Genomic DNA, 14,753 nt, shown 5'->3' with positions numbered 1-14,753 from the left:
TCCCAAAATTCCTTAATCTCGTACGTCCACATGGCACGTCACAGAAAACGAAAGGTCTCAACTATCTACTACTACTACTACTACTACTACTACTACTACTACTACTACTAATATCTACTTCTACTACTACTACTACTACTGCTGCTACTACTACTACTACTATTATTGCTGCTGCTACTACTACTACTCTTACTACTGCTATTGCTACTACTACTGCTACTACTGCTACTGCTTCTACTGCTACTGCTACTACCACCACCACTACTACTACTACTTCTATTCTCTTACTGAAGTATTACCACAGAATTACTGTATACTATTATCACTAGTTTTTTCCTGTGTCAACTTCTGTTGCTTCTGCTTCAGGAATACAATCTTTGGAAGATATGAACACATTTTTGCATTCTTGATACATAATTATATTTTTACCTGTTTTGGAAAGAAATTAAAAATTGGAGATGAGTAAACCATGATCCTTTCCCTGTATTCTGCTTATATTTATCTGTTGTCGCGATGTCTCGTTGTCTCTGTCTGTATGTCTCTCTCCCTCGCTCTTAGTTGTCCCCTCTCTGTCTGTTGATTGCCACCTATTGCTATTTCTTACTCTCCACCTCTCTGTTCACCCATCTTCTTCCCTTTTCTCTCTGCCTTTCTCTATTTTACCATCTTTCCTGTCTTTATTAGTTTTTATGTCCATGCTGCCTTGTCAATGTCCACCCCCACATCATCTTGAACCAAGGACAAATGTTTTGTTTCTACCATGAAGACGAACACTTAAAGAGAAATGCCAGTAGTTGCAGTACACTGATTTCATGAGAAATTCTGTAAAACCAGGCTTAAATGTCAGTATCACCATCGAGGATCTAGATCTGGTACAGTTACATAAACTGAACTTTGTGAAATCTTCAAATCTACGCTGAAAAATGTTCAAACCGAAGATCACCAACACAGAGGAGCGCACGTGGGACAGTATTAATATTGCTTTGAATGTCGGCCCTACGCTTGACCCTATCCTGTGCTTTTTTGCTAATTTCTCAGCAATTACACACTTTCTTCCAGAATCCTTTGGCACATATTTTTATTTATACAAACAGACACTTTGATGATCATTTCGTTGGATTCTGTACGAACTCATTTTGATATCTTTACCACAACTGGCATTTATCTTCAATCTTTTCGGCTTGCCCTGTCTGAATCTTGCAACATATTTGGTCTAGCATATCTGAATTTGTAAATTGCATCAACCTTAGGTAAATCCAGGAGCCTAAACAACTTTTGGCAAGATTTCAAGTCATAGACCGAGAAAAGGCTCAAATTCTGATTAACAAAGACAAAAGACCCTCACAGTTTAGACGCGCAGTAAACAAATCCCAAACTGGAGAATGGAGAGCTGTCGGTGGGATGTTTATTTACACATGGTTGTTGAAAAGCCATTGGTGGAATTGACCCATTTTCGTTTCTAAAAGGCAGAGCTCAAGTATGGCAGACGTTGTGGAGATAGCCATCTGTAGGAACAGCACTTAATCTGTCACACCCACACCCGTGCAATTACACATGTGAAAAGTGCACACAGCCAAAAAGCCATGTTCACAGTTCTAAATGTCATGATGAAGCCTTGATATCTTTGTTGAAAATCTCCCAACCAGTAAGGGTATGTGGTGAAAGTAGTGTACACAAAGTTAATTTAGAATATTGTTGAAGTGTTGGGGGGAAAAAGGCATTTTGTTTTAAAATATTTGTTTCACTATTCCACCCCCCCCCCCCACCAACCAACCATGCAGAGCTTGAATAATATTTGAGAATGGAATCAGCAACTACAGGAGGGTTTTTTTGTGTGTGTTATCAGTGTCTAATTATATATCATATGTAATTTATCTAGTTGGACAAATTGAAATCTTTGACCAACTTAAATGCATGAACTTAGTTTATGTACCAGTATTTTTGTAGTGCTTGAAAGTAGTAATTGTAAATGTGAAAATAGAATTATCATCAGCAGTACATCCGCTAATATGATTTACTTGATGAGGTTTGTTCGAAGCTTCTTCTCTCAAGTGCTTTATACATACAGCTTTGCTCTGATATCTTATTTTAGAATCCACACACAAGCATCTCATCCTCATGCCCAACACCTTCCTCAAGCAAATACTGCTCCCCCACGCACTCACCAAACCCACACTTAAACACACACACACACATGCAGTCCTTGTTGCTCAGACATGCAGTCCCATACATAGACGATCGCGTTCTTTAAACACACAGACATACACAGTGCACATAAACAGGGCCTGTTTGAGCTGCATGGTGATGTGTTCTGTCGTTATCATGCCCTGCTGATCAAATTCAGATCAGGTTGACGTCACACCAGGCCTGCCGGTCTCACTAGGCACTGCTGTATATACAACAAAATGATTGGGACGTACTGTAAGGACAAAAGTCAATAATATTTTCTTTTGTTTTGCAGGTTTGATTTTCCTCATTGGGTCACATTTGATCACCTCCACAGAAAATCTTCCAAATTAACAATCCATAAGGTTCCCATTTGTGAGTGAACTCCTTAAAACAAAGTTAACTGGATTTTATTCAGATCATTCTATGTATTTTTTCATCACTCGATAAATAAAAAAATATTTCACAGAGAATAGTAATAAAGTGTGATGTGTGCGGGAGCCGGCGACATTGAATTTTTTTCAAATATATGGTGCTATGCAAATGCTCTTCATCATCATCGTCATCATCATCATCAATGGGGTAATTCCATCAATGGATGTACATGTAGTATATTATAAAGAATAGGTTTGAATTAAAGCATACCAGATATACACAGCTTCTATGCATAATGATGCATTCAGCCATCTATCAAAAGATTCCATCCTAAATCTTGATTTTGTCGAGGATGTCGTTTAGAAGGCAAGGGACCTCTACTGCCCAGGGACCTTAGAGTGCTCATGCAACAACAAAAACAGGATACATAACATCTATCCTTGCAATGATTAAATCAAGAATTCTGCGAAGTCTTGCCCATTTGACATATTGACGTCATTCATCTTCCCACCAGTATATTGCTTCCCAATCGCAGGGTTTTCAATCGAAACGCTCGCTTGGCAGTGGTGGCTGTGCATTGACTCTCGTCACATTCTGATAAAAAGACAGCCCGGTCGGTCCGGGGAGGCAACACATAAATTGTCCTTTTTAAAGGCTTCCTTTATCTACACTCTGGATTGAGGCATGCATTCAATGTTATGCTACATTTCACTTTATTGGTAGTGTACCAGTAGTGTGGTTGTGATTAGGATTTTGATATGGATGAGGGAGCTTATGCAATATTTATCACATTTGATGGATTGCGTGTGATTGGAAATTCACACGGGGATCCAGTGATTTTATCTTGAAACAATGAGAAATAATCACATTGTACAGTGTGATGGAACATTAGATGATTTTACAGATATCTAGGGGGCTATTATTGACTTGCAACAGCATGAAAAAAAATGTTGTTGAGAGATTAACATCTGCTTAATTCATCCCTGATTGCCCAAAGTGACATTTGTTAGGAAAAAAAAATATTTTTTCAATTTTGAACTTTCTTTGCCTTTTTTGGACATCATCTTCACAAAGTCTGAGTCCATGATAATGCTTGAGTGTGATGTTATGTTACAACCGCAAACAATAGAAGGAAAAAATTAGGATTTTCTGTTCTTCTTTACACACTTTTCTTTCTTTGCTGAGATCCATCATTTAGTTAAAATCTCTAAAACTGAGCCATGTGGCTTTGTGTATATGCTATGAAACGATGTTGTAATGTCCCATGCCTTTTGCACAGAAAAGTTTCTGCAATCTGTCACTTCTTGAAAAAAATTGAATTATGAATTTTCACAAAGTGATAGTTGTATTTAAAACTCATTGTTTCAAACATATTGAGAATCTTGATAATAAGCATATACTTAGAAATTAACCATGGAGTATTTCTTAAACTGGAGATGCGAATTCTATTCCAAATGGATGATGGAGAATCAGGTACAGAGTAGACCTAAAATAATTAAACATAGTTGCAAGTGCTTACGTTGATCCAAAACATGGAAAAGAAAAATATGTGTAAAAATTGATGCTGGCATAACAGATCCGCACTTAAAGAGTAAATAAAAAAACAAGGACACTTCCATTTTTGCCTGAGCTTCTCTTACAGCATGGACCTTCTACATGCTTACGACACCCCTCCCTTCTTGCCCTTCTTGATCCTGAATAATTATCCACCCAATTTCACACAATTTTATCCAATCTCTATAGATGAATGCACCTCTTTCGATCCTTTCTCGGCTCTTATGTCAGTCGTTCTGTTGGTTTCATGCTACATTTCTTTTGCAGCCTATAGATATGCCTTCTAAAAACAGACAAAATTTGTGGCGGAAAAGAATGTTGTATTATCCCATCTTCAATAAATTGTAGGTGTCGACTGAAATACTTAAATATGTCATAGTATGGAGACAGCGAGTTCATGTATTCGCCTACATGTATAGGTGGTTTCAGACCGCCTCGAAGTTCGTCACTTCCAGGTATTCTCTGATCTGGAAATTTACCCCGATCAGAAAATACCAGGTATTTTGGTAATGTGAAAGCAAACTACGTGTAATTTCCCCGAAAGAAAATACCCGCTAAATAGTAGGTACTTGGCGAAATTACAAGAACTTTCGCGGGGATTTTTCCAAGGTCGCAGGTATTTTGGCGATGTGAAAGCAAATTACGGGAACTTTTAGCCCAGCGTGTTGTTGGGTGCGGTGCCGTGGGTGGCTGCTGGGCTTGTGATTTTGAATCTCGCGCCTTGCCTGCTTATCAGACCATACTGCGCATGCTCGTAACTTCAGGAACTTATCCCGAAGGGTATGTTTCAGGGCGGTTTGAATGCAGGAATAATTAATGGGTATTTTTCAGCCTAAAATAGTTCTCATAATTTAACGGGGATTCTTGTGATCGAGGCGGTTTGAAACCACCTTATGTGTGTGGTTCTGAAATACTGTATAATTGATTCATTGTGTGGGCTCGAGAAAATATAATAAATCCTGAGTGATATAGAGACAGGCTATTCAAATACAAACCTGACATTTAGCAGACCCATTTGGATTGCATCATATGCTGTTAAAAAATATAATGCTGAAGCACTGATACAGCTTCTTTCTTAAACCTTGTTATCTGACAAGGTTTGTAATATGTGGGTGGAATGGTTGCTTCATATAATCTCCCCTATTGAAGCCATGCTCTGTTAACCTAACCTAAATTGAGTAGTGTTTATTATTCATTGTTTTTTTTCAACTGTGGCTTACCACACCCTTGTTTGTGTGTGTGTGTGTGAGAGAGAGAGAGAGAGGGTGGGGTTAAATGATATTCTTTTTGTGGCACCCTTTCGATTATATTTTCAAATGAATACTTTTAGGCTACCTTGATATTTATATGAACTACAATATTTTCATCTCGACTGAGATGGAAAAAAAAGCATGACCTCAATCAACAATTCTACTGGTTCGCAGGTGATATGAATGTCGTTCTGAATTTCAATCAACCACCACAAAACCCACCAATAAAATCACACCCGCTCGTGGTTTTTCAATTACAATACTGGTATATTCTCAAAAAATTTTCTTGATGTAATTCCAAATTTTGAAGCACAAAACATTTTTGCCTGTTTCAATTTGTTCTGTAATTAATATAGTATTCAATTGGATTTTCACTTGCTTACAAAACCCCCTGATATTTCACAATAATAATTTCTTGAAAAAGAAGAGGATGTCTGTGTAATGCGGAGGTTTAGACTGTAACCTGATTATTCCGTCAGTTAAATTTATCTTTTAATTTTTTTTTATATAACAGGTTGAGCCTTAAGACTTTGAGTATTTGAATGGGCAGTAAAATTCTATGCAGTTTTCATAGATTTTTTTAGGGGATCATTTTTCTTTTTGTTTTAGCAGAATAGTGACCAGTACTGTCCTCTTTGATGAGCATTGTATACAGTATATGTCAACACTAACCCTTAAATGAACTAATTTTTAGTTGTTTATAATGTTATATTACATTTTAAAGGCACTTTGATATATCAATCTTCTCAGTGGAAAGGTGTTTTGTTTACCAATATGCATTATGTTACAAGAGATACCTTCTCGACCGATCTCTTGGCAATATTTTGCCAAGTTGAGGCATTTTGCATGTTAACTTGTTTTTGTAGTCTACTAACTTTGATCTGTTGGTGTCTACTCCACTACAAGTTTAGGGGAGCATTTCATGAAGAGTTTTGTCACTGACTAATTTCCTCTTAGCCAATCAGATGCAAGGATTCACAGTAGCTTATAACATCGATTGGTGAAAATCACTGACCAAGATCTTCATGAGATGCTCCCCTGGTTCAATTGAACGTTATACAAAAAGCGAATAGGCATGAGTGCGTTGTTGCGAGATTTCGCATGAGGTGAAAGAAAGATGCAATGCGTTGAATCTTTATTGTTACAGTGACGTCACCTTTTTCTTGACCCGTCGCGACCCGTGCAACGGTGCATTATGGACGGTGCATGTTGGATGATACGTCGTGTGCAAATGAACGAATGTTTGACATTCAGCCTTTCATTTGCTCACGTACAAGCTAAGAAGGCGATGTACAATATGCAATGACTCATAAGGGGTAATTTGTTGAGGCTTTTAGCTATTTTGACTACGTTCACATCTGTATTAGATAAGGTTCAATGCACCTATTACAGCCATTGTCTGCAGGACTCATTAGCAGGATTTTAGTTGGGGCTGGCAGTTTTGAGTCACATGGCCACTTTAGAAAACGTCCTCCCAATTCCATTGACTGTGTATGCGTGATTTTGGCAGAGGCCAAGGCCAAGGCTGGCAAAATGTGGCCTCGAGGCCAGTCTTGTCTCCCCCTTGCTCAAAATGTATCAAATCGGAGTGTGTATGTATCGCAGTAATAGTAGATGGTCGTGATAGCTAAGTTATCTATGATATTGAACTACTATCCCAGTGGATGAATAGGCAAATGTTGATGATCTTTTCTGGTCAAGTATGCCCATCCAATACCAGCGTCAAGCATTTTCTTACACTCACATGACAATATCCCTCAATTCTATAGGAGAAATGCACTTTTTATTTTTCCACCCACGATCACTTCAACTGTATGTGCAATGTGAGGGGTGTATCTTCTTATTGCTCTTGCTTAACCTCCCTCCGGGTCACAGGGGAGCAGATTCGCGCCCCTCTCCACCCCCGAGGTGCCAACGGACTGCTTGTATGTCTTTTCATGGAGGCAAACATATTAAAAACCTGGCATTGTGAATTATGGATGCCTAACCAGGCTTGAGGAAAATGTCACTGAATCTATCAGCCTCTGTTGTAAGCATTGGCCAATTGGTTTCTTTGAAATTGTCAGTTGGAGTACACTCAGACGACAAGTTCATGTCCAGTGAAATTGGATGAGTGACCCCATCTTTGATAATAGATAATTGAACACCCTTCAGCTGAAGGAAAATTACATTACAATTATAATTTCAAATCTTGATGAAATTAAGGAATTTGTTTCAATTGGTTGTTGTCAACAGAACACACATAGATTTAACTCTGATGCTATGTGAGCCATGACTCAGGTTATCATGGACCTACTACTCTGACAGAGTACTAGTAGTAGCTCTATGGTTTTAGACCTAATTATAATGGCCCGTATTCTGAAGTCGGGTTTAACCTAAACTCAGGTTTAAAGTTGTGGTTTAAGTATGGATAGCCAATTGTTGCATAAATCACTAATTATAGAGAGATCATATGTCAGCTCATTTGGCTCTCAAATCATTCATAATTGTCTAGGAAGTATAAATATATGATTGTCTTCACCATCAATGAATCAGGAAAGAGCACAGTAAACGTAAGAATCATTCAACTTAATAAAATTTTAACACTTTTGTCTTCCCATAATTTTAGAACAGAGTTAGACCATGGTCTAAGTTAAACCCGGTTTCAGAATACGGGCCAAAGAGTTTTTTACCTGTTTTTTGTTATCATCATACACCTTGAATTGAAAACTATTCTTCATCAGATTCCTCTTAACTCAACCTCACAATCACCAGCTTCTTTTCTCCACGTTATGCAAGGAATTTCTTCCATGAGGAACAGGAGATGGGCATATTTCCATTGATGTAAATGAACTTATCTTCAATTCTGATTCTTGTCTGTAATACCATGGTCACATTCACTCTAAGGCGGCCGTACGTCGAGTAAAAAACAGCAGTTTTATTCATTTTTATACATACCACCTGTATGTAGCTCGTACATAAAATGTGAAAACGGCTGTTTTCAACTCGCCGTACGGCCGCTGTAGAGCAAATGTGACCAAGGTATAACTTATCATGCCTCGTTTGTTGTAAGGACGATATTGAATCCTGATTCTTGAATGTAGTAAACACATTAACAATTATCTTTACATTCTTCTTTGTCTTTTATTAACAGGATGTGGGGTACTTGGCTAAAGTTGGTTCCATCCTTGACCCATTTGGGAGGGGGAACATTGAAGATCGCACCATTACCATCTGCAGTGGCTTGGACTTTGTCAACATTAACTACATGCACATGGTTGCAAGCACACCTGAGATAGCACAGGTATCAAGTTGTATTAATTTGTTTATCTATTTTTTATTTATTTATTTATTCATTCATTCATTCATCCATTCATCCATCCATCCATCCATCCATTTATTTATTCATTCGTTCATTCATTGATGGATGCATCCATCCATCCATTTATTTATTTATTAGTTTGTTTTTCTTATTCATTTTGTATTATTGATGTTTTTCATTTTGTTTTATACTGCAGAGTTGGCCTGCTTTACAAAGGCACCCTGCAGTCTGTTAAACAGATATCAATATACATGAAAATACAGAGAAACATCATAAACTCCCAACAACAAATCATCAAATGTGGATAAATGGTAATCTAGGAATGAGATACATGAGTAGCACTGTTAAAATGCTACTGAATCAATATGAAAGGCTTTGAAGAGATGTTTAAATCTGTATCCACCTTGCTAGTGCTCAAGGCGCTCCCTATCTTACCCCGGCTAAGCTAGTCTACCGATTCTTGTGAGCACAGCTTTTTGAGGAATTACTTCCTGCCGGTACCTGTTACCTGAAGATTTGTTTTCTAAAATAATCATGTTCAAAGTTTGGATGTGTTTCTGAAGCTCGTAACTTTGCACTTGAAGGAAACCAGAGCAATCATTTATACCAATTTAATTCACAAGTCCTATCATGTCATGATAATTATTATTGTTACATTTACATAACATTTCATACTTTTTTTCTATGCGCTGTACATTGCAATTATCATCCCGGTCATAGGATTCTTCACTGTTCCACACATAAAGTGCACCATCTTCATTGCCTGGGGAGTATCCCGGCCAGGGATATTTTCTAATGTTTGCAAAGTTCTGCTGCAATGCAAATTTATCATTTCATTATGAAAAACACATAGGCATTTCAGAAAATTGTGAAAATTGGGTAACTATTTGTTTCATGAAAATGCTCCCTTGGATTGGAGAGCTTAGGATGTAGGATATACTTGGAGGAGAGGTGCCAGTATCAATCTCTTCATAAAGCACCAAGGAAACCATTTGGTGGATTGGGATGGAGCAGAGAGTAGATAGATGATTGGAATGCTCCTCTTTCTTAAAGTGTTCTCCAAAGGTGCTTTCGGACCGACCTGAAGTTCAAGAATACCCGGTTGGTGTTTCATAAAGCTGTCTGAAAGTTATGAATGATTGGTGACCCACTCTTCAAAAGCCTAATCAACGCCAAAGAAAATGTTGGGGATATATCCTCCCATACTAAGGTAGCCTTTATACAAGGCTATGTGCCTGTTATGATGTTTATATAAAATACCTACCGACTGAAAACAAAGATGGATGCGAGTGATGTGAGCCCAGTCACATTGCCTTTAGGAACTATACTTGATGTCCTATGTTAACTATTGGTTCCGACTCGTGATTGCTACCTGAGAACCCTGTATGACTTCTGTGCCATAGAAGCGAAAGGACCTGGTCCCATGACGTAAGGGGTTCCCCAGTTGTGTGAACAGTCATTAATAACTTATCAACAGCTTTATGAAATGGCTACCAGGGGGGTGTTTCACAAAGATTTAAGTATGACTTAGGTCGCACTTAAATGTCGACGCGTACAAGATATGCAACGCGCAATCTTATTGATCAATACGCAGTAGTGCGCGTCCTCTTGGCATGATCTGACCAATGCTGTCATGCCTTTTATACTGCGCGCAACTAGGCATTTAAGTGCGACTCTAAGTCATACTTAAATCTTTGTGAAACACCCCCCAGGTAATCTTAGATCAGGAAATAATTTGCCATGATTTACCCTGATCACTATCAAATACCAGGTTAAGTATGCCATTGCGTGAAAGCAAACTTATATTAAAAATTCCTGAAAGAAAATATTAAATCATAGGCACTTGTAAAAAACAAAAAAAAATTTGTATGGATTTTTCCAAGATCATGAGTGTTCTTGCAGTGTGAAAGCAAATAGCATGAACTTTTTTATCCCTTACACTGGATGTGGGTTGAGTTGTTGGCTTGCTGAGCTTACCGTTTCAAATCGCTTGTGAGCTGAGAGAGAACTTACCTTTATAGGGTCTCACAAGGTGGTGCTGCACCATCCTGAATTTGCTCAATCTCAAGATTTTAGCCCGATTGGCCCTCTTCGCGATTAATCTCAAGATACAAGAAAACTTGTCTCCACCATCCCAAAGAAGAGCGTTTCCTGCTCGAGTGAGGCATCGATGCATTATGGTCTGACCCGTGAATAAATAATCCTGAGTGCGTCTGCACCTGCGAATTAGCGTGATAATTTGTAAAATAGTGTGCTATTTTGCAAATAATCCTAAGTTGACTTGGGATTGCAATCTCGAGATTAATCCTACGAACTAGCGCGATAATTGCATCTCCATTACAAATAATCTTGAGATTGTTCAGATCGGGATAATTTGCCGGATCAGATATAGCGCGCTAATTTTAAAACTCGGGATGGTGCAGATTTTATGTTCTCATGCTTTGACAGGTATTTTGGTGATGGAGTCAGTTTGAAAACATCCGATTATGGGGATGGCGTTGTGGGCAGCATCCATTATCTGATCTATTTTCGGGGGTGTGGGGGAAGACAGACTTTGAATGGGTCTGGATGGTAACACAGGCAGGTGGCACCTGCAATGTGTGTTTGATCAAATGTAATCATATTAGGAGAGTGGATGGGAGACCATGACAACATTAGGGAAATGACTGAAGTGGGAAGGAGAGATAAGGTAGGGAGAGGGTGAGAGAGACAGAAAGATACAGAGAACGACAGACAGAGAGAAAGAGAGGGAGGTAGAGAGGAGAGAAAGAAAAAGAAAAAGGGAGAGGAAGAGGGAAAGGGGAATTGTGCTATAGAAGGCAGTATGAGATTGAAAAAAAGAAGTTCATGGAGAGCACATGACATGGATAGCAAATCACATGACATGGATAGCAAATCACATGACATGGATAGCAAATCACATGACATGGATAGCAAATCACATTTACAAAAAACAAATAGATTGATAGTAAGGAAAAATTGAGGAATGACAGTTGAGGATAATAAAAAAAAGGATAGCTTTGGATGAAAGTAGAGTAACAAAGTCTGATACAGGTACTTGTTGTACTAACACATGAAGGCATGTGATACGGTGTGAAATGAATACTTCTTCTAGCAAGGAGTGAATGAGAAGCCCGGGGGGGGCACTCGACCAAAAAAGTGGTGGGGGTGTGCCGCGGGCGAGACAAAAAACGGGGGCCTTGGAGCGGGCTTATTGTAAAAAGGAGGGTCCTCGGAACGGGCTTCGGAACGACAAATGTTTGTGAAAACGGGGGTCCTTGGAACGGATCGCCAGCGTGTGAGTGCGTATGCATCCCTATGGAACGGTCATGTGTGCATGATGCAGCTAGCGCGGCCTCCGCCGGGGAGCTCTGCGGCCGCTTTTCACCAAAATTGCGGCTCATTCAATGCGATCGGAGCGGCGTAACGAAAAATATGCGAAGCTTTGGAGCGGATTTCTCTCTTCTTTTTTCTCGATAAGAAGAAAATGCTATGCCTTGGAGCGGCTTTCTTTGTTCTTTTTCTCAACAAGGCAAAAATGCTATGCCTTGGAACGGAAATTTGAGTGTGAAAATGGGGGTCCCCTCCGCGGCACATACCCACTATGCATTATATACTGAGTGCCCCCCCCGGGATGAGAAGAGAAATGTGACACTTCCATGTCAATAATTGCTACACCCATGAAGGGCACTGGTGCCAGCTCCTCCATGCCTACCCACACGCGTGATATTTGTTTTTTTGTGTGTTTTTTTTTAAACTTGCTTAGCTCAGTACAATGACAATACATTGGAATCTACATTTATCATTGTCTTCGAAACTGTCTACCATCTTATGATATACAGTCAATGGTTTAAAGTGCAGGTACTTGAATTACAATAATAATCACCCCTCTTCCTACCAATCTTTCTTTTTGTATTTTTTTTATTCTGTTTTTCTATCTTCCATTATCTCTTCTTTCCTTCTCTTCTCTGGTGTCTTTTATCTTTAAATGCCTCCTTATTATTTGCCTCACTCTTTCAAACTGTCAGCTTGAACCAAAGTCAAGAGCATCTGAAATCAATCGTCTATGATATAGACAGTCTCATAGAACTATAGGCATGATAGGATTGAAGTTTCCCTCTGTAATTTGAAATTCAACACCACCTTATTTCACCCTACACGAACCTTTCAGGGGAAGGTTATATGCATGGTGATGATAAATACCTTGTGTGGAAATGTGGAATATGATGGTTTGTTTATTTTTTTCAATAAACTGGAGTGGAAAGTTTCTTTTTCTTCTTCTTTACTTCAATACAAAATAAACAATGACTCTGGATGACAATTATTCTAAAGACTAAAGTGTGCTTTCAGACTGACTCAATTATCAGAATACCTGTAGATTTATATTATAAGAATTTTGTTCAGGCCTTGATACTTAAAGGTTCGTTCTGCATTCATACCCATGCAAGCTAGACCATGCTGGGGTGACTTTAAGAAGTTATGAGCATGCAGAGTATGCAGGAGCCACAGAGTTGGGGGGGGGGGAGGGGGGGGGGCTTCAGCCCCTACTTTTTTCTGAAGCCATGTACAAAATGGAAAAATTGACCATTTGATTGTGATTTTTTGCGTGGTCACTGCCCCCCACTTTCAAAACTGTTCTGCGGCCCCTGGCATGGTCTGAATATAGTGGAAGAGGCACCTCATTCAAAATCGCTAGCTCTTCAATCTAGCGTCCCTAGCACCATGGCACCCATGCCAAGTGTATTTGGTCAGCTTTATGGGAGAATACCTGCTATACCTTTGAAATATCCTTGCGAGTGTTCTTGTAATTTGACAAGTAGCCTACCTTTGACTAGTCTACAAATGTAGACCCACATCTGCAGTGTGTGTACCTCAGCTGATTCAACGAGTCTGCATAGCAGACTAGGTCTACTGAGGCTGCAGAAGTGGCTGGTTTGCGAAAACCAGTAGCAGATCCCACCTCACGAGCCATTCAGAGTCTGCATAGCAGACTACCTTTGACCACTTAGCAGGTGTTTCCTGTCATGAATTTTCAAGAAATTTTCTTCCACACTGGCAAAAATTCCTGGTATTTTTAGATAATGGTAGATTGACCGTAAATAAATTTCCTGATCAGAGAATACCTTGAATTCTCTGTGTTTGAGTTGATCTGATAGCACTTCTAGCACTTGGAAGCATTTTTTTCTGTTCAGCATGTTTTACTGTACCGCTTTTGACTCTTGCCTTGTAATTAAATTCCTTTAAGGCATCAATCCATACTTTGTCACTCCCCACCCAGATGTTAAATAGGATCCGAGACACCACTTTTGAGAGGCACAATTAAAATTTGTAATGTAAAAATGCTGTTAAAACAGAAGTAGTGTGCCCTGAATGGGAAACCAGTAGGAATTTTTTGAATGCTTGAGTGCCTATATAGGCAGTGTAGATAAAGCTGGGCAAAAAATGATGATACCAAAGAAAATATGAAATTCACATGAAAACGGGAATATAATTGGCAAAGAAAAATCATCTTTTTTTCAATCAAAAGAGATTGGATCATTTCAGTTTTCTTGCAAAGGGGTTAGGTCCACAATGGTATATATATATATTTTTTAATGTATAGAAAAAAATTGAAGACTGGTAGATTTATTTCATATACCAATTTTAAGTTCACATGATAGGGTAGTGGATCCTGACAATTCAGTTTTTCCGATAAGAATATTGCAATAAGTGCGAATAAAAAAACACGTTTTTCTCGGAATGGTCCAAAGTGGACCTATCCCCTTTTGCAACCAAACTCGTCATATATATCCGTAAATATAAAAACAGAATATATGTTATCATTATGTATATACTGCCAACCAAGGATAATATTCAGTGATTAATGGTAGCATCATGACAATAGAGGTTACAGCTCTAAAAGAGAGGATATCCAGGAGATAATTTGCATTTACAATAGATCATGCTGACTCAATAATCGATCTTGCATCCATATACAAGCTTGCGAGCCTGGACATTGTATATCCCAGACTCTATTCCAGTAATAGTTGATTCCCATTGCACTGGATGCCACATGAATGAAGTAGATTTGGAGGTTCATTTTATTGATATCTATGAAACGCAATGCA

The 14,753-nt window shown here is 38.8% G+C and overlaps 1 protein-coding gene across 5 annotated transcripts in view; it reads left to right on the top strand.

Annotated features, from left to right (window-relative positions):
- LOC121418309 (1-phosphatidylinositol 4,5-bisphosphate phosphodiesterase beta-4-like) overlaps positions 1–14,753 on the top strand; it is a 150,867-nt gene that overhangs the window by 58,986 nt on the left and 77,128 nt on the right. For all 5 annotated transcript variants that reach the window (XM_041612100.1, XM_041612099.1, XM_041612097.1 and 2 more), the window contains exon 5: positions 8,479–8,628. In XM_041612100.1, the coding sequence (XP_041468034.1) occupies positions 8,479–8,628 (150 nt within the window). The remainder of the gene's footprint in view (positions 1–8,478; positions 8,629–14,753) is intronic.

Source organism: Lytechinus variegatus, chromosome 7 (assembly GCF_018143015.1).
Source record: "Lytechinus variegatus isolate NC3 chromosome 7, Lvar_3.0, whole genome shotgun sequence".
NCBI classification, from domain to species: Eukaryota; Metazoa; Echinodermata; class Echinoidea; order Temnopleuroida; family Toxopneustidae; genus Lytechinus; species Lytechinus variegatus.
The sequence above is the reverse complement of the archived record's forward strand: the minus strand, read 5'-3'. Positions and strand labels throughout refer to the sequence as shown.